At 36.4% G+C, this 22,676-nt stretch overlaps 1 protein-coding gene across 1 annotated transcript; it reads right to left on the reverse strand.

Moving 5' to 3' along the window:
- Window positions 1-280: 280 nt before the first annotated feature.
- On the reverse strand, window positions 281-5,472 carry LOC110889718 (zinc finger protein CONSTANS-LIKE 9). Its single transcript, XM_022137279.2, has 5 exons — window positions 5,285-5,472; window positions 3,492-4,041; window positions 2,522-2,725; window positions 1,524-1,837; window positions 281-777 (listed from the first exon to the last, which is right to left on the reverse strand). Exons 2-5 carry the CDS (start codon window positions 4,005-4,007, stop codon window positions 648-650), a joined length of 1,164 nt encoding a protein of 387 aa, XP_021992971.1. The 5' UTR covers window positions 4,008-4,041; window positions 5,285-5,472; the 3' UTR covers window positions 281-647.
- Between the last annotated feature and the right edge of the window lie 17,204 nt (window positions 5,473-22,676).

The following is a 22,676-nucleotide window of genomic DNA, read 5'->3' on the forward strand; positions in this document are numbered from 1 at the left end:
AGAGCGTGAATGTTATAACAAGTGTGAGTCTGGGTGCCAACTCATTACACCTGGTCTAAACTGCTTTCAAAATTTCATTCACCGGTGCATTTGTTATTTTAAATTCCATATTTGTTTATTCATGCTCCATATTTTGTTAAAATCATAAACTTACACTAAAGTTTAAAGCAATCCCATATTTTGTTTTAAATCATTCATATATATATATATATATAATTTTATATAAATTATTTTAATCATTTAATGATGTAATCGAAATCTCAAAATCGCTTCGACCAAGTGGACCGCTAAGGTGGCTGGTTTAATTTAATGACCGGTTCAGTTATGAAAAATGCTGGAATTCGGAATTCAATTAAGTGTTAAATGGACATACATACCAACAAATTTACAGAACCTAATCATCTATCTATACCATTTGTCCGTCGACGATCGAAGTGAAGACGTGCCGTAACAAATTTCAAAGTCGAACGCGGCTTCCCTTATCGCTACAAGTTGCAAACCAAAACTGCATATTGGGTCTGTCTGATCATCCATTTCCTCATTTATACAACTTTTTGCAACAATTAGTTTGTCTTATTCAACATTATAACCTCTCTCCAAATTTATGATCCAGCTGCTACATTTTGGGGTGCTAACACTTTTAGAACCTAAACGCTTCGGGTTTGACTCAACGGGTCATAATCATAAGCATCGCCCGCCTTCACAAACCGTCCTTTCACACGCTTTCTTACATCCGCCCGTTCCTTTCGTGTAGCATATCTTACTCTCTTGTCAAATCTGTAAATCATGTTAAAAAAAAAAAAAAAAAAAAAAACAGTTTCTGTTATAAATAATTACTTTGTCAGCTAAAAATGTATATTGGTTACAATAATAATTCATTTTATTATGGGTGATAAACGGGTCGTGTCTGCGGGTTGACAGGTTCAACTTGACCCGAACCCGAAAATTATGTCATACAAATGAACCGGACCCGAACACGACCCGAATATTCGCAGGTTGACCCGAACACGACCCGTTCAACACAAATGTGTATAATGCAATTACATTTTAATTATGAAATCTTTATGTCAATTTCTCTGTTCAAGTTATAATTTTATTTTAGCATAAAATACACATCCAATATAATTTATGACATAAAATATATTGTAAAAAAATATAATGAAATGGGTAAACGGGTCAACCCGCCAACCCGACCGGGTTGACACGAACCCGGACCCGTTTAGCTAAACGGGTTGCGGGTTCAACTTGAAACTGACCCGGACCCGTTTAGACTAAACACAAACCCGCAAATTCCATGTTAGGTCCGTGTCATGTTTTCGGGTCGTGTCAGAATTTCACACCCCTAATTTTCTACACAAAATGATAAAAAAAAAAAACGGTTTTATTCACAAATAACATATTGGGTCATTTTTTTTTAATTTTACCCATATGACCCGTAAGAAATAATAATAACCCGACCCAACCCATTAATAAGTATTTGGGTGAAAATTACCACTTCCAACTTGAGTAGTAAAAAGACTTACTTTCGCATTTTCTTTTTTTCCTTGTAACGTAGGACTGCATCACTTCTGCTACCCGAAGGGGTGGTGGCTTGATCACGGGCCAGGCCAGGGCCGGGGCCCGAGTTGTACCATGGTGGCTCGCCCAAGAAAAGCATAGAAGAAGCCTCTTGATATTCATTAGCACTGCTTTCCCCAGTGAGACTTGAGAACGAGATATTCGAGTGTTGCCTTGCATAACAAGGCGGCGGTTCTGTTTTACAGCTCATTAACGAGTCGGCTGATGCCGCATTACTGCATGCGGGTTGCGCTTGATTTGCGTGTCCTGTCGAAGATTCCTAACCACAAAAACAAAAGTAAATAACCAAAATCACCACCTTTTTGAAGTAGGGGCAAATGACTCAAGCTTTTATGAACATCCTCGATACATAGAACGAGCCGAGCTTGAGCTTGTTCGAAAGTATTAAGCGCACTAGTTTGAATACAATGGCTTAACGGAAACATGTAACACATCAAGCAACCGCATCTTGTTTTGTGCTACTTGATGATAAATTTAAGAGTAAATTACAAAAATCATCCTTTATGTATGTCACTTATTGCAAACTGTGTCCTTTGTCTTCAATAATTACAGAACGTGTACTCAATGTTTGCAAACCCTTGCAAGTTATGTCCTTTAGCCCTAACTCAGGTAATTTTTTGTGGTTAAATCTGACCAAATAGACCCCACATGAGGGTATTTTGGTCATTTTACTCTCATGTGGGGTCCATTTGGTCAGATTTAACCACAAAAATACCCTCATGTGGGGTCCATTTGATCATATTTAACCACAAAAATTAACTGAGTTAGGGCTAAAGGACATAACTTGCAAGGGTTTGCAAACATCGAGTACGTTTTTTGTAATTATCGAAGAAAAATGACATAGTTTGTAATAACTGACATACATAAAGGACGATTTTTGTAATTTACTCTAAATTTAATCATATCGACGATAAATTTTAACGGATGGTGAATGACGTACTACCTTTCCAGCATACGACGATTCAGCGCCACCAAACAAACTATCAATCCCGTCTTTTGCAAAAAGATGTTCAGGATCATTATGGCCTACACCAAAGAGCTCTTCATAATTCTCGATGCTCAAGTCAACTTCATCCATACTAAAGTCAGCATAGAATCCGTCATCGTCAAGAACCGGCTCGGGGTCTTTTGTCCCCGAATGCGATATCTACATACAAACGTAATCAGAATCATAGGGGGCGTTTGGATGTGCGTTTTGAAAGCAATTATGTAGACTTTAATAACCAGAATCAAATAATGTTAGTAAAGATGCTATCTTGGATAGGGATGGCAATCGAACCCGTTGGGAAAACCCGAAACCCGACACATTTGGGACGGGTCTGAGGTCGGGTAATCGGGTGTGAGATTAGTTTTTGTTTTTTTCGCGGGTTTGGGATTTGGTGATGTACCCGTTTACCCAACCCGATTACCCGATAAAGTGTACCCGTTTACCCGACCCGATTACCCGATAAAGTGTACCCATTTACTCAACTGTATACGGGTATAGTTTCTATTATTTTCTTAAATATGTATATGTATATGATATATCTGTTATTAGCATACACTATTTTTGGCATCTATACATTTGAGTATTTATTTATATACGTATACATCTTGGTATTTTATTTATATACATTGTAGTTATTGATGTATTTTTTATAATGATAATGCTAAATGTAATGGTTAGTAGTTACCCGATAGATACCCAGCGGGTTTTGGGCTGAGTATACCCAACGGGTAATTTTTAAAAATCAATGGGTTTACCCGATACCCGACGGGTAATTACCCAATAGAAACCCGACGGATTTGGGACAAATTTATCTAATCAGGTTAGGGGTTGGGATTACCTAAACCCGTCCCAAACCCCGCCCCATTGCCATCCCTAATCTTGGATTTGTTAACGACTAAATTAACATAAACGGATTAGAATTCACCTTCGATGCGGAAGAACATACGTGTCCAACTTGTTGAACTATAACTTGTGGCTTACTATCGACATGAATACCCACGGGACCCGTCCAAACATTTGAATTATTTCCGCTTGCAGGAAAATCTTGATTGTTATTATTATTATTATTATTATCAGCAATGCTCAATGAGCCCATTTCTTGCTCACAAGTCGACCCGTCCGAAATAAATGACCACATGGAAGAAAGTTCTACAGCGGACGGGCAGCCCGAATAGCAATTCAACGTCTGTTTACTGTGCTTTGTTGACCCGTTATGACCGACCCAATCACAGTTTTGACAAAGCGAGACTTTTTCTTCGATACATCTAACCAATGCGGGTTGTGAATTGCATCTATCACATACAAGTGTCCTCGAATGGCGTTGCGATAACGCGTTTGCCGAATGAACAATGCGATCACACGATAAACATAAGTACGCTGCATCTGATCTACAATACACCATTGATCTTGCTTCCCCACAATGATCACAATTGTATCCCATTTTCTCGCTCAATGTTCGACTTGTTCAACGAAACCTGCAACAAGCATACGAAAAATAAGAAATTTGATCGAGAAAATGGAATTTTGCTACTTTTTTACCAAAAAAAGGACACACTTTATTGATTCAGAATATGTTCTAAAGTACCGAAAAAAGGGTCGATTTAAGAACAATTTATTCTAGGATTCGAAAAAGGGTCGATTTACGAACAATTTATTATAGGATTCGAAAAACATATCTGATAAGTCGAATATAGTATATTTGCCAGCAATGATTAAAGAGAATATCTTTTAACATGATTGGAATCTTCATCTATAGAATGTTATAGCAAAGTTATAAAGGCTTTCTTTAGCAGGTTTAAACCCTAAACCAGATTGCCTGCATACAGATTAATTACTCTGCAAACTGCATACAGCAAATACATCTCGAAATTGTGCACACACACACACACACACACACACAGATATATATATATATATATAAGGGAAGGCTAGACAGAAAACCCTTAAATTTTTAGAAAACTCTGGAAACTCAAATCTCCCCCCATTTTTACCCAACCTCCCGACATTTTTTTTTTTGAAAAAAATAACACAGGTAATATACATGTTTTAAAGTGTTTTGGAACAAAAAAAAAACAAAAAAGCGCCGAAGGGATGTTTTTAAAAAAAATAAACAAATTTCAGCAATGTCCGGTTGCCTAACATGTGTTAGGCACAAAAGACAGAAACTTGCTGATTTTTTTTTTTTAAATCATTCCTTCGGCGCTTTTTTGATTTTTTTGGCCCAAAACTCTTAAAAACATATATATTACATGTGTTATTTTTTTCAAAAAAAAAAAATGTCGGGAGGTTGGGTTTTCTAGGGTTTTCTATATATATATATAGGGTTTTCTATATACCCCTCCCCTATATATATATATATATATATATTAACATATACATACATGAATTATATTGAATTCTGCTGGAAAACTTAAAATCAATGACAACAAAAGCTTCACAAGTGCAAAAAAGTCAAACAAAAAGGATGCATGATAGATCAAACTTGTAAGAATCAAACTCAAACTGAGAATATAAACCCTAAACTAAAACACAGATCAACACACAACAATCAGGTCAACACAACAAGAAGAGCTTAAATTTTGACAAAAAGAATCAGTTTTTATGCAAAAAAGGGAGCAAATTCAAATCAAGAAATCAAACCCACAACTTAAAGATGAAGAAAAACAAAAAAGAACCCATTTTTATGAAAGAAAAACAGTCAAAACCCAGAAAGCTTACTGGTTTGTTGAACCCCAGATGGGCTGCAGGTGGATTTAGTTGCAGGATATGATAAAGATCAGAACTTTCTGGAGTTGTTATGTTTGGATGTGTTGTGAGTTGTGAGGTGGGTGTTGGTTCTGGATTTGTTTACTGTTGGTGTGTTAGATATCTGACAACACAAAATTTCCCAATTGGCAAAAAGTGCAGAGAGAGAGAGAGAGAGAGAGAGAGAGAGAGAGAGAGACTATGGGTGGGTTGGGAAAGGTGGGGCCTTGTCATTTTCATGACATTGGAAAATTAGGCCCTCTTACCGAATTCTTTGGGTCAATTGCAACTTTAGTCCCTTTATTATATGATAGTACAATGATTTTAGGTTTTTAGTCAATCAATCATAAACGCCTTGCTTGCGGTATGCTCGTATAGTGTATATATGTTTGGGCGCTTGGGGGGCAGAAGTGAAAGTGCACTAATTTTAACGTTATTTTACTAATTTCGTGAAAATGACGATAAAAGAGGGGGATGATTAATCATGCATCATGTGGTGGCGTTGATAGCCGACAGACAAGGGGGTACATGCACTAATCGGTGTTTGTCTCAAATGCTGAGTGTTATGTGCCTTATGTCCAAGGCTTGATGCCAAACTAGAATCGAGCCGGAGGTCTCATTGGAAGCAGTCTCTCTATTCCTACGTGGTAGAGGTAAGACTGTCTACATCTCACCCTCCTCAGACCTTACCTTAGCTTTGCTATTGGTGGGATATACTGAATATGATGATGATGATGTGTCTATCAATCATAAAATCTTGGTTAGTGGGTTAAAACTGGATTTAATCGGATCGGGACCGGTTAGGGTGGACAGAGTCTGCCCTGGAAGCATCATCATCAATGAAGCCGTCCACCTCACACTAAATAGTTGGAACTGGACTCAAGATCGGGATGTTGCAGGAGATAAAGACAGAGCAGGGGAGAAAAGTGTGTAAGAGAGCATGGAGAAGACGGTTGCAAGTGGTGCATGAACATAACCTCTATCGTGCGGTTGCTGCGTCTTTTTTCCTTAGAGGGATCATCTTGTGTTCACTCTGTGGACCCTTTTGTATATTATGATTCTTAGTCTATAGTGTGGAAAGGCTGGTTTTCCGCTCTATCCAGTTTAATATACACACACCTAGTTTAAAATATTGTTTTTTATTCTTTAATGAACAATGTTGTTGTAGTAATGATTATACTTGTATCACTATCCTAGAGGTTTCAGTCTAGAGACCTAATTTAGAACCAAATCCGTTTTAAGTTGACTCCAAACCTACATTGATATGATATTATGTGCTCAACTTCTTGGATCCACTTTTTGGTTTGATGTGGACCATTGTACACCCCTACTTGGTTACTTCCTTTAAGTTGTTCCAATAACAATTTTTTTCTATCCATTTATAACTAAGTAAATCTTTCAATGATATATGTCTAGAATGTTTTACACTTGCTAAAGAAAATGAAAGGTGTGAAACAATGTTTGTTGAAAGTTAGGAATTGATTAAACACGAATATTGTTATATTCTAACTAGACCGTTAAACAAGAACACTTAGGTTGTCATATGTTGGAGTGAATATTAAAAAAAAAATGTGAAATCTTGATTTTATTGAGCTTCTTATTATGTTTAAACACTTTTAAAATGACCTAAATTAAATGGAGCTTTAGTGGGTGTGATTTTAAAAGTGAATTCAATAACTATTCCTTTACATTTAAATGATTTCTATTTTATTCTATTCTCAAGACAAGTTAAAAAAAACTATATACCTACCATTTCAATTATCATTATTATTACAAGGGGTAGGCTAAATGTACCCCCTCTTGTTACTTTTTATACCCCCCTTTCCATAAAATCATATTAAAACATGTAATATTTACCCCCTATACAAATCATCATTTTAAAAAATATTCTTTTTGTTACAAAACAAATTCAAAAGTGTAAAAAAAGATTACAGACGTTTTTTTAAATATTTGATTCTTAATTTTTATTTATATCATATTTTTAAAAAAGTTTTCATATATTGTTTCTAAAGACACTTTCTCAAATAGTATTTTGATTATGTTTTCTTATTGAACATCTTTACAAATAAATAATAACATTTTTTCTTATAAAAATAATAAAAAAGGGTTTTGAACTTTCTTTTTTAAAAAAAAAAATCTATATTATGTTTTTTCCTCGTCTAGTTTGTATTTTAAAGGTCTTACTTTTATCTTTTTAATACTTTAGACGTGTTTATAATATAATTAACAATTATTATGTATCAAAAAAGTAAAAAAAAAAAAATCTTTTAAAATAGCGTTTACAGCCCTAGCACATATTAATCATTCAAACCATCTATGTAAGTGAACAAATAAACAATAGATACTAAAATTATTTTATCAAACTATAAATTAACAATCTATAAAAAATCAAATTTAATTAGTGTAAAAAGTATGTTATAAACAAGTTAAAACCAGTTTAAGACTTGGATCGAAGTGAACACTTTTCTAAAGCAAAGCAAAACAAATGGATAGGTTTGATTCACAAATATTTTTCCGTTCTTCATTTAAAAAATATATTAAACTAGTTGAATTCGAAAATACATGTGGATTTTTTTGTAATCAAAAGTAGGGCATTTGAAACCAAAAGTCACGTAAAAGCATAAATTTAATTACGAATAATCATCGATTTTTGACCACGCATCAGATACTCACTTCAAGTCGTTTCAAAATAAAAAAACCATTTTAAAATATTAAAAATAATAAATATAAGACATTTAAAATACAAACTAGACAAGAAAAAAAATATAATGTAGACTTTTATCAAAAATAAAATTCAAATCTTTTTTATTATTGTTTTTATATGAAAAAGGTTATTAGTAATTTGTAAAGATGTGCAATAAAAGAAAACATTATCAAAATACTATTTGAGAAAGTGTAAAAAATATCTGAAAACTTTAAAAAAATAACGTTTTTTAAATAAACATAAAAAATAAACAATTAAAAAAAAATGTCTATAATATATTTTTACTCTTTTAAATTTGTTTTGTAACAAAAAAGAATAATTTTAAAAAATATGACTTGTTTAAGGGGTAAATATGACAAGTCAAAACTTATTGTCATTTCACGTTACATTTTTTTGTTTTTTTGTTGATTCGCCACATATATGCTTACCACCGTAGTTTCATTTCTATGTTTTACATTTGAAATTACCAGCAAAACAATCAAACGATGTCATTTTTTTAGAACTTCTAAACACATATTATAACAATGACTTAAAAAAGGAAAAAGAGAATAAGTATCATGTGTTTCTAATACACCATACCTAGACATCATGTGTCCCATTATCACAAATGTGGTTGCATTTTTCCTTCTAAAGCTCTAATAAAAATGACAATAAATTTTTTTAGTTTTCGCATATGATAAAGAGGGTGCTCACACTTAAGAAAATAAGCAGATATGCAAACATTCTTTAAGTTGGAGGACCAAGATGTAACTTTGCTTATGTTTAAGGACCACTGATAAAATTAAATCATTTTTGTCTGAGTGCTGCAAATCTATCTGCTAAAATATATAATTAAGAATCTTATCCTTCATATATTTCGCTTTTTATATTTGTTTAAATGAAATAAAAAACTTTTCTTTTTGGTGCTTTCTGGACCCACCATCTTGTAAAGTTCTTACCTTTAAGATTATTCAATTAGTTAAATGGGGTCCACTTAGTTTTAAATAATTTATAGTTAAAAGGGGTCCACTTAGTTTTAAATAATTTATATGATGAAAACATATATTTATTCTGGAGAAAATTCCAAAGAGTAGGTTTTAAGAATTTAAGGTATAATATACGCCGTAATATATACAAGTACTATAAATAAATTTTTAAATGATTTTTTATATGTATAAACAAATACAATATTTAATCACACTTTGATTTTATGATCACATCGTTTTCTTTTACTTGTCATCCAAGCCAATAAATAAACATCAAAACAGAGTTTTTGAATTTATAAATGTAATAATATTACTATATTGCCGTCAAAAAGAATATTACTATATATTTTGGCATAGAGTAAATTGCCAAAATCGTCCCTGAGTTTTGGACATGTTTGTCATTTTTATTTAAAACAACTTTTTTGTAACATATAGTCCTTCATTTTTTTGGATTTTTTTTTGTCATTTTCATCCAAACGTCTGACTTTTTTTTTTGCCAAAATCATCCCTGAGATTTGAGAATTTTTTGTCATTTTCATTCAAATGATTAATAGAAAAAATAAAGCAAATTAGATGTTTGGATGAAAATGACAAACAATCCTAAAAGTGAATGACTATATTATACAAAAAAATTATTTTAGATGAAAATGACAATAATGCCCAAACCTCATTGACGATTTTGACAATTTACTCTTTGGCATATTTAACATATAATTTGTTAGAGTATGTGTTAGGGTAAGATATGAAATATTGAAATGTGAGCTAGTTTTCAGTGTTGCCTTAATTATTATTATTATTATTATATTTATTTAATATTTTTAACGGAAAATTTCATACTTCTTATGAGACTTGAAACTAAGACCTCATCTTTAAGTGTATTAAAAGGTTTTTGCCTTTTAACAAAACAACCAACTCCAGTAATATAAATATTTAATTTACATAATATTCTAATTTTAATTTGTGATTAAATAGTAAAAAAAATTAAGAAGGTAACAAAAAAAAACACAAAATTCATTTTATCATTTTAACTACTACAAAATACTAAAATAGTAGACATAAAATACTAAAATTGATCATAGTCTGTCTTCAATTAAACTCCATCAAATCCATGTGAACGTTGTTATGCATTTCTCTATTGTTAGCGTCTAAAGATTTGATTGTTTCTCATCAGCGCTAGATGATGGTAACCCGTAGGGACGTCACCTTCCTAGTTTTGGTAATTCGCTTTCACTTTATCCTCCAAGATCATATTATGTAAAATTATGCAAGGCGTCAAGCGTACATTACATTCTTTATACCCCCCCCCCCCCCGTGTCGGATTGGCCAAGATAGCCCAACGCTTCTTCAAAACTTCGAATGCGAAACGACGCCTAAAAATAGTATCACCATACATGGGTCATTAAAAAAAGTGACGCACCAAAAGATCATTAGCAGCCTCACAATCCTAGCTAAGTAGAGGTCGTCTTATAAGCGGATGTGAACTTTCAGCATAGTGAGTTAAAAACTCATATCGTCGTTTGAATTGCCTCTATAAATAGCTCATTTTCCTCGGACGAATTCGACAATAATAATAGATCAATATTTTTTTTAAAAAAAAATTGAAGATTGCTTAGAGTGAATATGATTGAGCATCAACGTGAGAGATGAGAAGAAAACAATTTTTGATAGGAATTTGTAGAACAATATTTAAATTTTTTTGTTTTTGTTTTTAATTTCTTCAAGTCATTGGCTAGTTGGTACACGCACCCACACAACCCAGCGGTTCTCGAACCCCCCCCCCCCCCCCCCCGCCGCCCGTGATTGCCTTTGTATACATTGCCTTCGCGCTCGGTCTGTAGCGATGTTGTGCACCCAAAAAGCTTATGTGACAGGGCTTAACCCCCTTCCCCCACAACTCATAGGGGTGGGCATCGTCTCTAACATTCCCAACCTTCCCTCCCTTTTACGTTAGTGCCACATTATTATTTCTTTTTGTTCCACTTCATTAAACCATGAAAATTGTCAATTTGTATATCACATAGTGTTAGGGGTGAGTGTCTTCTCTAACATCCCCAACCTTCCCTCTCTTCCACATCAATGCCATTATATTTTTTGTGTTGCATCCCTAAAACAACTGCCCCCCACCCCTCATAAAAAACCCTACTAAAACCCTCCCAATACAAATCCTTCTTTTCAAATCCATTCTTCAAATCAAACTTTAGTTACACCTTTTGCCATCAAAAAAGGGAGAAATTGATGATGTGACCTAAATATTTTGAGGAGCATGTAGCCCATTGTAGGCACTCTCAGGGTTTAAGTATCGACGTGATTTGGTTAGGGATATCCTTTTTGGCATATTCAAACGTGCTTAGATTTATGCTTATAAAGAGGCACCAACGAATTTCTTAACAGTCCCATTGGAAAGAAGATCTACCCTCATACCAGCCGACATTTTGGTCTATGGATGTATAGGAGAAAAAACCGTGTGTGTGGATCTAACAAGTGTTTCTCCTCTTGTGGGCTTGGGGGTAGTGCTTTTACAGTGGGTCTAACTCCTTTAAAAGTTGTTTCGGGTAAAGGGACCAAACACGAGAAAACGTGCCTTAAAAACCAGCACGTGTTTATCCTATTTGCTTTGGATATTTTTGGTTTTCTTGCGCTAGAGGCTGTGAACCTACTTAGTCGAATCCAAAAGGTCATGCATGGTAATGTTCTTACCCCGAGATCTATGGACGTAGTTTTTAAAAGACTTTGTTTTGCTATTCAAAAAGGGGTAGCGTTTACCTTCTATTTCAATATAAAAGAATGAGCAACTTGTTACTTGAAGCTGGTTCGATCGCGAACTTTTAGACATTCATCAATCATCTCTAGAACTTCGCTTATCAAATATCTTCAATTTCATCTGAAGGTAATGGAGTGGAGTTGTTGTTAATACACATTCGTATAGACAAATGATGTTTTAAAGCTTAGGTGAGTATATATGAAATTAAAAAGGTTTAGAGAGTGATGTATATAACTTTCCATTTGTTTTTCTTATTTTGAAACAAAAAATGTTGCACATCGTACCGATACCATAAAGATATATTTTAGGTTTTAGTCTCACCTCTTATACTATAAATAATATACATCTTTAACCATTTTTGGTTAATCATTATGTTTTCTCTAATAACTTGCGTTCGTCAATAATTTAAAAAAAAAACTAAATATGTAGTTGTGTAAAGAAAAATCCAATGTTCCGATATAAAGTTTATTGAAAACAGAGTTGTATTCAAAACAAATTAATTATGATGAATAGTAACCTAGCCATTAGAAAACATACCACGTGTCATTTGTCTAAGTTTTTTTTTCATTTGGGATAATCATGAAAATAAACAAGTTGAGCAAGCGAATCATCAAAATAGACGTTGATTGTCAACTACAACTTAGCCGACGTTTCTTGTCGGCTTAGCCTCCAAATTTGTTGACTTAACTCCCAAACTGTTGGTTTAGATGGCGTTAAACTTGACGCCTATTTTTGTGATTTTACTGGTGAACTTGTTTATTTTCTTGATTTTCTATTTTAATTTCATCTCTTATACTATTAATGATATACACTTGAACCAATCTAGTTTTAAATCATTTTGTTTTTCTCTACTAACTTGCATTTGAAAAGCTATTTAAAACAATGAATACCAACTTATGTTTAATAAGTTTTTCTCCATTACCCGACATATATTTAATTAAAAAATTGAGTTGTATTTGAAATAAAGTTTTCTTTTTAGTACTGTAAACTACACCGAGTGTCGGTTAATGAACCAAATTGGTAACATATATCATGTGTCCTTTAAAAAAATCAAGTTTTTGGTTTCAGCCTTTATACTATAATAATATACACATTTAACCCATTTAATTTATCTAATAACTGGTGCTCTTTAAATATAAAAAATATAAAAAATAGCAAAATATGCATTATATTTAATCTTTATTTTCAACGTATATAAGTTTTGTTGAAAACAAAATTGTATTAAAAATAATGTACTTTTAATCGTAAACTACTTTAAGTACTGCTACGGTAACGAACCCAACCGATATCGACCGAACAACATCGGTATCGTTATCAGACAGATCGTACTACTTTAATCGTAAGCTACTTTAAGTACTGCTATGGTTTTCGATTGATGTAACACACGTGTTAATATTCCTTTAGCCATATCAACCGACTTTATTTTTTATAATTTATCTTTTGATTGCATGGGGCACCATATGTATATAATTAAATTGGTAAATAAACCTTTGTTATATATTGTGCGATATATATATATATATTCCCAATCAGACAGATACTAGTGTATCCACAAAACAACGTGTGTAAAGGAGATGGTAAAGATTTTATATTACATACGTCAATTGTATTCAAACACGTAAATTGTATCATGATAACACTAATCAATCAATCATCATCATCATACTCACTAATCAATGTCTCTTTAATTTCACACTACAACTATAATTAAAAATTATTCCATATATCATGAGCATCACTACAATCTTACAAGCAACCACAAAAGAAGTGTTTCGAACGTAAGTACAAACTCAAAATAGAAACGCTTTTTATAATAGAAGAAGCAATATTGTTTTCTGATTGATTATACATACATATATATATATATATATATATACATATACATATTAATTTGAATTCTTTATGAATAGTAATTCAAGTTAAATTATTATACATATTAATTTGAGAATGGGGATCCTGCGGAAAGCGTGTTTTTCCTTGAAAGTCTAGGAAGCGATCTGGTCCATCCAATGGGTGTGTTTAAGGGTTGAGATTAAATCAATGGTAATCTTGTAATATTTGAGTTTAATTAATTGATTGTTTTAAATGAGTAGGGGCAATTTTGTCAATGGCCATGTTTTTAATCAATCAAAAAAACTGTCAGGCAATCACAACTCCTATTTTCACGCGAATTTCCCTCTCTCTCTAAACCCACATTCGGAAACCCCCAAAATCATACCAAATATACCTAAAATCATGGATGAAGATAAGAGATTTTCCTTGTTCTATATACGTAAGATCAAGCTTTCATTGTACTACGTGTTTTACAAAGCGATTACGGGTGATTCTTGTTTGTCATTGACGGTATTTTGTTGGTTGCAGGGAAGAGATTCAAAAAGCAGGAAACTTTGGAAAGGATAGATAGCAGCGGAACAGTTACCGGAAGCCGATCGAAAGCTGTGGCGAAAACTGCTGATGTAAAACACATTATGATGTAATGTGATCATCAAAAAACACAATGTGATGTAATGTGACAAAGACAATAACATAAAACACATTCAGAGTGTTAAATTGCAAAAGAACTGTTAAAACACAACCTGATTATATACAAAACACAAGTGTATGAATCTGAATGCTAAAACACAACTGTACGAATCTGCTTGCTGTTAAAACACAACTGTATGAATCTGAATGCTAAAACACAACTGTATGAATTTGCTTGCTGTTAAAACACAACTGTATGAATCTGCTTGCTGTTAAAACACAACTGTATGAATCTGCTTGCTGTTAAAACACAACTGTATGAATCTGAATGCTAAAACACAATTGTATGAATCTGCTTGTTGTTAAAACACAACCGTATGAATCTGAATGCTAAAACACAACTGTATGAATCTGCTTGCTGCTAAAACACAACTGTATTAATTTACTTGCTGTTAAAACACATCGTCAAGAAAACGGAGATGATACGAACAGTATTTGAATGGTGATGATGAACTCGGAGATGGTGGCGATGGAGAAGTGTTTGATGATGACGAAGACGAAGAAGGAGAAGGTTGCGAAATACAAAAAATCTTGGAGAAATAGTTTCCATAATTATAGGCATTGTTAGTTAATGAGAGATAAAATTCCAAAAATAAAATAAAATGTCAAATTACACAAGTGCCCTTTTAGTTAAAATCCCTCCATGCCACGTGTCACATTCTTATTGCTTCCTAGACTTTCTAGGAAAAACCCACTTTCTACCCAACTCCTACTCTTAATTTGAAATCTTCATGAATAGTATTATACATATTAATTTGAAGTCTTCATGAATAGTAATTCAAATTAAATTTAATAATAAACCATTATAAATTCATCACGATTCCATGGATATGATATTTCTAAAATTATTATTGTAATATGGTTTGTAAATATTTAGTTGTTCTATACACATTAAAAACAAACTCATATTTTCTTATGGTATGGGTTTTGATAATTATAATACAACTTTGTCTACAATAACTAAATCGATATCTAGGGATGGCAATGGGTCGGGTTTGGGACGGGTTTAGGTAATCCCAAACCCAAACCCGATTAGATAAGCTTGTCCCAAACCCATCCCAAAACCCGTCGGGTTTCTAGCGGGTAAATACCCATCGGGTATCGGGTATACCCACGGGTTTCGGGTAAACTCGTTAATTTAAAAAGATTACTCGTTGGGTATATTCATCTCAAAACTCATTGGGTATCTATCTGGTAACTACTAACCGGTTACATTTTGTATTATTATTATAAAAATATATATCAAATAACTACAATGTATACGGAACAGAATACCTATATGTGTAAACAATGGATGTATCATATATATATATATATATATATATATATATATATACATATTAATAATATAAAAGAAATTATATCGGGTATACAATCGGGTAAACGGGTACTGAAGGGGTAAGGTCCCAAAAACCTCATAAAAAGGATTTGAGACCATACCACAAACTGGCCTTTCAACCTTTTAACCTTGCGCGGCCGCGCATTGATCTTACAAAAGGGAGAAAGTAATCAACAAATTATAGTCGCGCGCTCAAAGGAAAGCATAAAATCCTTGCGCCTTCTTCCATTGAAATCCTGAGATCAATACTTCCGCCCAAATATCCAAACTCGGATATCATTTTACCCAGACTTGGGATTTATTCATTTGTGTACACACAGTAAGGTGTCACACTAGATTACAGCAGTAATCTTCTAGAAAGAATATGATCGTGCACCACCCAGACGGTTATAACCGTCTGGACACATGTCATTACCACAAGCATCCCTGAAATCACAACAAAAACATGCAATTGGAGAATGATCTCCACTTAATCACTTTCCACGTGGCAATCCCCCAGCCATAGATCAAACCACGATCCGTGTGCATTCACATCGGATCGAGGCAACTTAACGTGGGATTAAAGAACTTAATGGAAGAAAATATAACCGCTACGGCGTTAGCATCTTCCGTCATCTTTTCAATAACAGGTTTTCCCTCCCAAATTCCCGGTTATAAATACGAGAACTGTTCAGGTATAAACTCAGATCACACTCACTTCTCAAATACTATCTCTTCTCCATTACCAATACTTATTCTCACACCGGAGTCGGGTCAAGGAGAGAACCCTCTTCTCCCCTTGGCGAGGCTAACGGTGCTCTTTTTTGCAGAATCACCGGAGAAGAAGTTCGGTAGCAACTGAATCAACCGAGAGAGAGCTAACCCTTTTATGCGGATTCAAACCCCCTAGATATTTCGGTTCCGACCATTTATCTAGTGTTTCTTCATTGGCGCCCACCGTTTTCTCAGTTTTTCTAGTTTCTACCTCGTTTCGATTCAGTTCATTCCATTTTTCTGTTTTTGCACATGGCAGAAAATTCGTCATCTCACCGGCAATCTGGTCCTCGACCAAAAGTGGGAAACAATTTCCAAATAGAAGGATCCCCAGAACGTTGGGTTAACAGATGCCAAGCTGCTTTAAACACAATCGTTATGCAAATCGCCAGATCTGATTTCCCAAACATCAGATCTGGAAAAGAAATCAGTACTACAGAATTGGACCCATCAACACCACGTTGGGGGGATATCCAATCCAGCCAATCCAGAGATAGCAGTTATCAGAAACAAATACACATGGTTCAAGGAGGTCCATCACGAAGACCAAATAAACGAAACTATGATCAACATTGGAGAGAACAGCAAGTCGTGTTCCCTGTTGTTCCTGGGGGACCCTCAGGAAGAACGACCAGTGATTATCACTGGTATTTTCGGTCATTACCGAACGGACTATATGTTCATAGATCCAGGAAGCTCGATGGATATCATATACGAACAATGCTTTAAACAGCTCGATTCAGAAGATAAAGCGCGTTTAGAACCGGTCGATTTTCCCCTCACCGGATTCTGTAATGAAGCTGTATTCCCATTAGGGCAAATCGCTTTCCCGGTGACTTTATCAGATGGCAAACATTCACGAACAGTTACAGTCAATTTCATGGTCATGCCAGCAACATCACGTCATGATGTTTTGCTCGGAAGAAGGTCACAAAGAGAATTCAGCATGATCACTTCCATTCCACATGCTGCTTGTGGATTTCCGACAGAAACCGGAGTTGCAATTCACTATTCAAGCAAAGAAGTCATGTCTGTGGACGATGAACCACCAGCAAAGGTAGTCAAATCTTCGGCACCAAACGAACCGGAGAAATGGGTTCTGAACAACGAATACCCAGAGCAGACCATTCTGCTAGGACAAGCCATTTCACCAGCAACACGCATACAACTGAAAGAGTTGTTGTCTAACAACAAAGATATATTTGCCTGGTGCCCAGCAGACATGACTGGAGTTCCACGCGACATCGCGCAGCATTGTCTAAACATCAAACCATCAGTAGAACCTGTTGCTCAGGGGCGGCGCAGCTTCAGTGAAGAAAAAGCAAAAGCGATGGATGAGCAAGTGACAGAGTTACTCAATGCGGGAATCTTGCGCGAAGTAAAATACCATACATGGGTCGCCAACCCAGTAATGGTACAAAAACATAGCGGCGGGTGGAGAATGTGTGTCGACTTCAAGGACCTAAACAAAGCATGCCCCAAAGATTGCTACGCGCTCCCAGAGATAGACAAAAAAGTCGACTCTCTAGCATCATTCAGATGGAAATGCTTTCTCGACTGTTATAAGGGTTATCACCAGGTCCAGATGAAAAAAGAAGACGAAGACAAAACCGCGTTTCGCACAGATAAAGGCATCTACTGCTACACGAAAATGCCGTTTGGCTTGCGCAACGCAGGCGCAACTTATCAACGCTTAATGGACACAATCTTTAGCGAGGATATTGGCAAAACTGTCGAAGTATACATGGATGACCTCGTCATCATGAGCCATAAAGAGGAGACGATGCTCAGCAATATCCAGCGCACGTTCGATTCCTTACGTAGCGTGAACTTAAAACTTAACCCGACAAAATGCTCCTTCGGCATGGAAGAAGGAAAATTTTTGGGTTTCATAGTTACAAGAGACGGCTTTAAGGTTAATCTAGAAAAAGTGCAGGCCATCCAGCTAATGCTATCACCTGCAACAGTCAAAGAAATGCAAAGGCTCACCGGACGATTAGCAGCTCTGAACAGATTCTTGGCCAATCATGCGGCAAAATCTTATCCATTTATCAGTACGCTGCGAAACTGCGGAAAGAAAACTCCTTTTCAATGGACGCCTGAAGCAAAAGTAGCATTCAAGCAAATGAAAGAATGTTTAATTCAGCTGCCAACACTGACCGCGCCAAAAGAAAAAGAACCGTTAATCTTATATCTGTCAGCCGCGGAAGTAGCAGTAGGCGCAGTATTAATGGTAGAACGGGAAAATATCCAGACTCCAATCTACTATATCCGCAAAATGCTCACTGGCCCCGAAACTCGTTACTCAATGATAGAAAAATTGGTTCTAGCGCTAATACACGCATCCAGACGCTTGCGCAGGTATTTCTCAGGCCATGTCATCACAGTTCTCACAAATTATCATTTAGGCCAAATCTTGTCAAAACCTGATGTGGCGGGAAGATTAGCTAAATGGGCCATTGAGCTGGGAGGCTACAACATTTTTTACAGACCAAGACCAGCAATCAAAGGGCAAGTTCTAGCAGACTTCGCCACTGAAGTTCCCATCGATAAAATACAAGAATGTGAGGCAATCCAGAACCCGACACCTGTTTTTGATGACAGAGTCTGGACCTTACACACAGATGGTGCTTCCAATGATGATGGAGCAGGAGCAGGCCTCCGATTAGTCAGTCCGGATAATCACGAACTTACATATGCCATACGCTTAGATTTCCAAAGTACCAACAATGAAGCAGAATACGAAGCATTTTTAGCAGGCCTCCGTCTAGCACTCAAAATGGGGGCAAGAAACCTTGAAGCCAACGTTGACTCAAAGCTAGTAGCCGAACAAGTTAACGGTCGTTATGATGCGAAAGGGGAAGCTATGGCGTTGTACCTTGAACAAGCGCGGATGTTAATCAGCCAATTTCAAACATTCAAAGTTAATGACATAAACAGAAGCGAGAACAAGCACGCTGACGTGCTAAGCAAGTTAGCTGCTACCAGCTTTAAACACTTAGCAAAGGAGGTACGCATAGAGGTATTATCCAACCCTTCCATTCATCTCAAGCAAGTAAGCGTCATAGAAATGGGAGATCCATCCTGGATGTCTCCAATCATCTTGTACCTTCAACATGGAAAACTTCCGGAAGGAAAGGCAGAAGCTCGAAAACTACAACACAAAGCAATAAATTACGAGATGGCGGATGGCGTCCTTTATCGAAAATCATTCATGGGCCCATTACTACGCTGTGTTGATAAAACAGACGCTCAATACCTAGTCAGAGAAATCCACGAGGGATTATAGGGGATACATGCGGGACCGCGCATGGTCGTGGCAAAAATAATGAGCGCCGGATACTACTGGCCAGGAATGCACATGGACGCAGTCGATCTATTAAGAAGATGCGAGGCATGTCAACGCCACGCACCAAAGACACTCCGACCCAAAAATCCGCTAATTCCCGTTACTTCCGCCTGGCCATTCCAATAGTGGGGCATCGATCTTATTGGCCCATTTCCTGACGCGCCAGGTGCAGTAAAATTCATCATCGTCGCGGTGGATTACTTCACAAAATGGGTGGAAGCTAAAGCTTTGGCCTCAACAACAGCAATGGTAATCCGCAAATTTATTTGGGAACATGTCATTTGCATATTTGGATTACCATTGCGCATCATTTCCGACAATGGTACAAACTTCGCCGTAGAAGATCTTCAAAAATGGTTCAAAGAAATGAAGATCGAGCACAACTTTGCCTCCGTTGCACATCCTCAAGCGAACGGTCAGGTAGAGAGCGTAAACAAACAAATCGTTGACGGCATAAAAGCGCGACTTGGGACAGCGCGCAGAGGGTGGGTTGACGAACTTCCCAGCATCCTCTGGGCACATCGAACAATGCCAAAGACTAGCACCGGAGAAACTCCGTTCAGTCTAGTCTATGGGTCTGAGGCCGTCATTCCAGCTGAGATAGGTTTACCATCACCGCGCATGTTAGCCATGGAAAAACAGAACAATGAACAAGAGCGAAGAATGGATTTGGATCTTCTGGAAGAGAGGCGCGAGAACGCCGCCATAACAGAAGCAAGGTACAAATCCAAGCTCGACAAATATTACAATGCGCGCGTGCGTGTTTGCACCTTTGTCCCCGGCGATTTTGTCTTGCGCGACAATGAGGCTTCAAACGCTGAAAAGCCCGGCAAATTAGCGCCAAGGTGGGAAGGACCATACGTCATTAACGAGGTCCTAGGCAAGGGGGCATATACCCTAAAAAGGATCGATGGGACCCTAGTCCCCCGCACCTGGAACGCACAACAGTTGCGCAGGTGTTACATATGAACCAAGTCTACAAAAGCGGAAAGAACATACAGGCAATGTATTTCTTTATTATGTCTTGTACCACAAGCCTTGCGCTCTTATCAATACAAACATCATTTTCACTTATATCACTGTTTATTACAAATTGCATGTAATTTCTTTGGTTCGCGCGAAAACGATATGGTCAAACATTGTACACCTCATGAACAGTCTAAAAACAGGCAAGCTGTTGTGCCTTTTAGACAAACGTTCACACATGAGCACAATACCATCTCTCATTCGCCTTACCTATCCAAAAGTAATTATACACATGCAACATATTGTAATCTACACATACAAGAATTAAACCCTACGGGAGTAGAAGTATATCACAATATACATCATCAACAAAGTGTAACATAAACACTTAACAATATCATAGCAATGATCTTCAAAAAATTGTCCAGTACCAAAAACTTACAAAAACCATTTAACAAAAGACGGAAACTGGTCCTAAGGTTAAACACCTAACCAGTACCGGAATCATCATCAACAACAGACACCTGCTCACTCCGACGAATTTTCCGACGTCGATACACTAACCGACATTCTCCCTTTTGAAGCATCGGGAACCGAGCCCTCAACCCATCGACATCCAACACAATACTAGCACCAGCAATAACATCCGTATGCTGAAGAGCCTTGCAGTCAGAATCAACAACCGCCGGAGAAACAGGTTTGACCAGATTCTTTACCGGAATAGTAGTAAGTGGCGGTGAACGAGAAAGAAGTACGAGACCTTCAGCAGCTTCATACACCCTAAAAACATCCAGCAAGAGACGAGTATGGTAAGAACATTTCAAACTTTTTGATAAGAATCAACTAGGAGACAAGGTATCTCGAAAATACATATATATAAAGAGAACTCAACCTCGAGAAAAGAGAAACCTATCATTAACTGTCAGAATTACATCACATCCAAACGGCGCTACAGGAACCAGGGTCATTTCCTCATTAATGAAGTCTGACAAGCGCCACTACAAATCTCAAGACCAAAGAGAAAAATACCCACTCTTACTGCCAATTGACGTCATTACATCTCAGAGCATGATTACAAAGTCACATTTTTTCCTTTCCCAACAAAATAAAGCTTCCAAGAGAAGATTTCTTACGTCTCGCGCCCAGAAAAGCATTTCCCTCTCATAAGTCCAGTGCTCCACTTATTTGCATAAGTACAACACTAGACTGGGGGGACTTGAAGGGGTAAGGTCCCAAAAACCTCATAAAAAGGATTTGAGACCATACCACAAACTGGCCTTTCAACCTTTTAACCTTGCGCGGCCGCGCATTGATCTTACAAAAGGGAGAAAGTAATCAACAAATTATAGTCGCGCGCTCAAAGGAAAGCATAAAATCCTTGCGCCTTCTTCCATTGAAATCCTGAGATCAATACTTCCGCCCAAATATCCAAACTCGGATATCATTTTACCCAGACTTGGGATTTATTCATCTGTGTACACACAGTAAGGTGTCACACTAGATTACAGCAGTAATCTTCTAGAAAGAATATAATCGTGCACCACCCAGACGGTTATAACCGTCTGGACACGTGTCATTACCACAAGCATCCCTGAAATCACAACAAAAACATGCAATTGGAGAATGATCTCCACTTAATCACTTTCCACGTGGCAATCCCCCAACCATAGATCAAACCACGATCCGTGTGCATTCACATCGGATCGAGGCAACTTAACGTGGGATTAAAGAACTTAACGGAAGAAAATATAACCGCTACGGCGTTAGCATCTTCCGTCATCTTTTCAATAACAGGTTTTCCCTCCCAAATTCCCGGTTATAAATACGAGAACTGTTCAGGTATAAACTCAGATCACACTCACTTCTCAAATACTATCTCTTCTCCATTACCAATACTTATTCTCACACCGGAGTCGGGTCAAGGAGAGAACCCTCTTCTCCCATTGGCGAGGCTAACGGTGCTCTTTTTTGCAGAATCACCGGAGAAGAAGTTCGGTAGCAACTG

Source organism: Helianthus annuus, chromosome 11 (genome assembly GCF_002127325.2).
Source record: "Helianthus annuus cultivar XRQ/B chromosome 11, HanXRQr2.0-SUNRISE, whole genome shotgun sequence".
Lineage (NCBI taxonomy): Eukaryota > Viridiplantae > Streptophyta > Magnoliopsida > Asterales > Asteraceae > Helianthus > Helianthus annuus.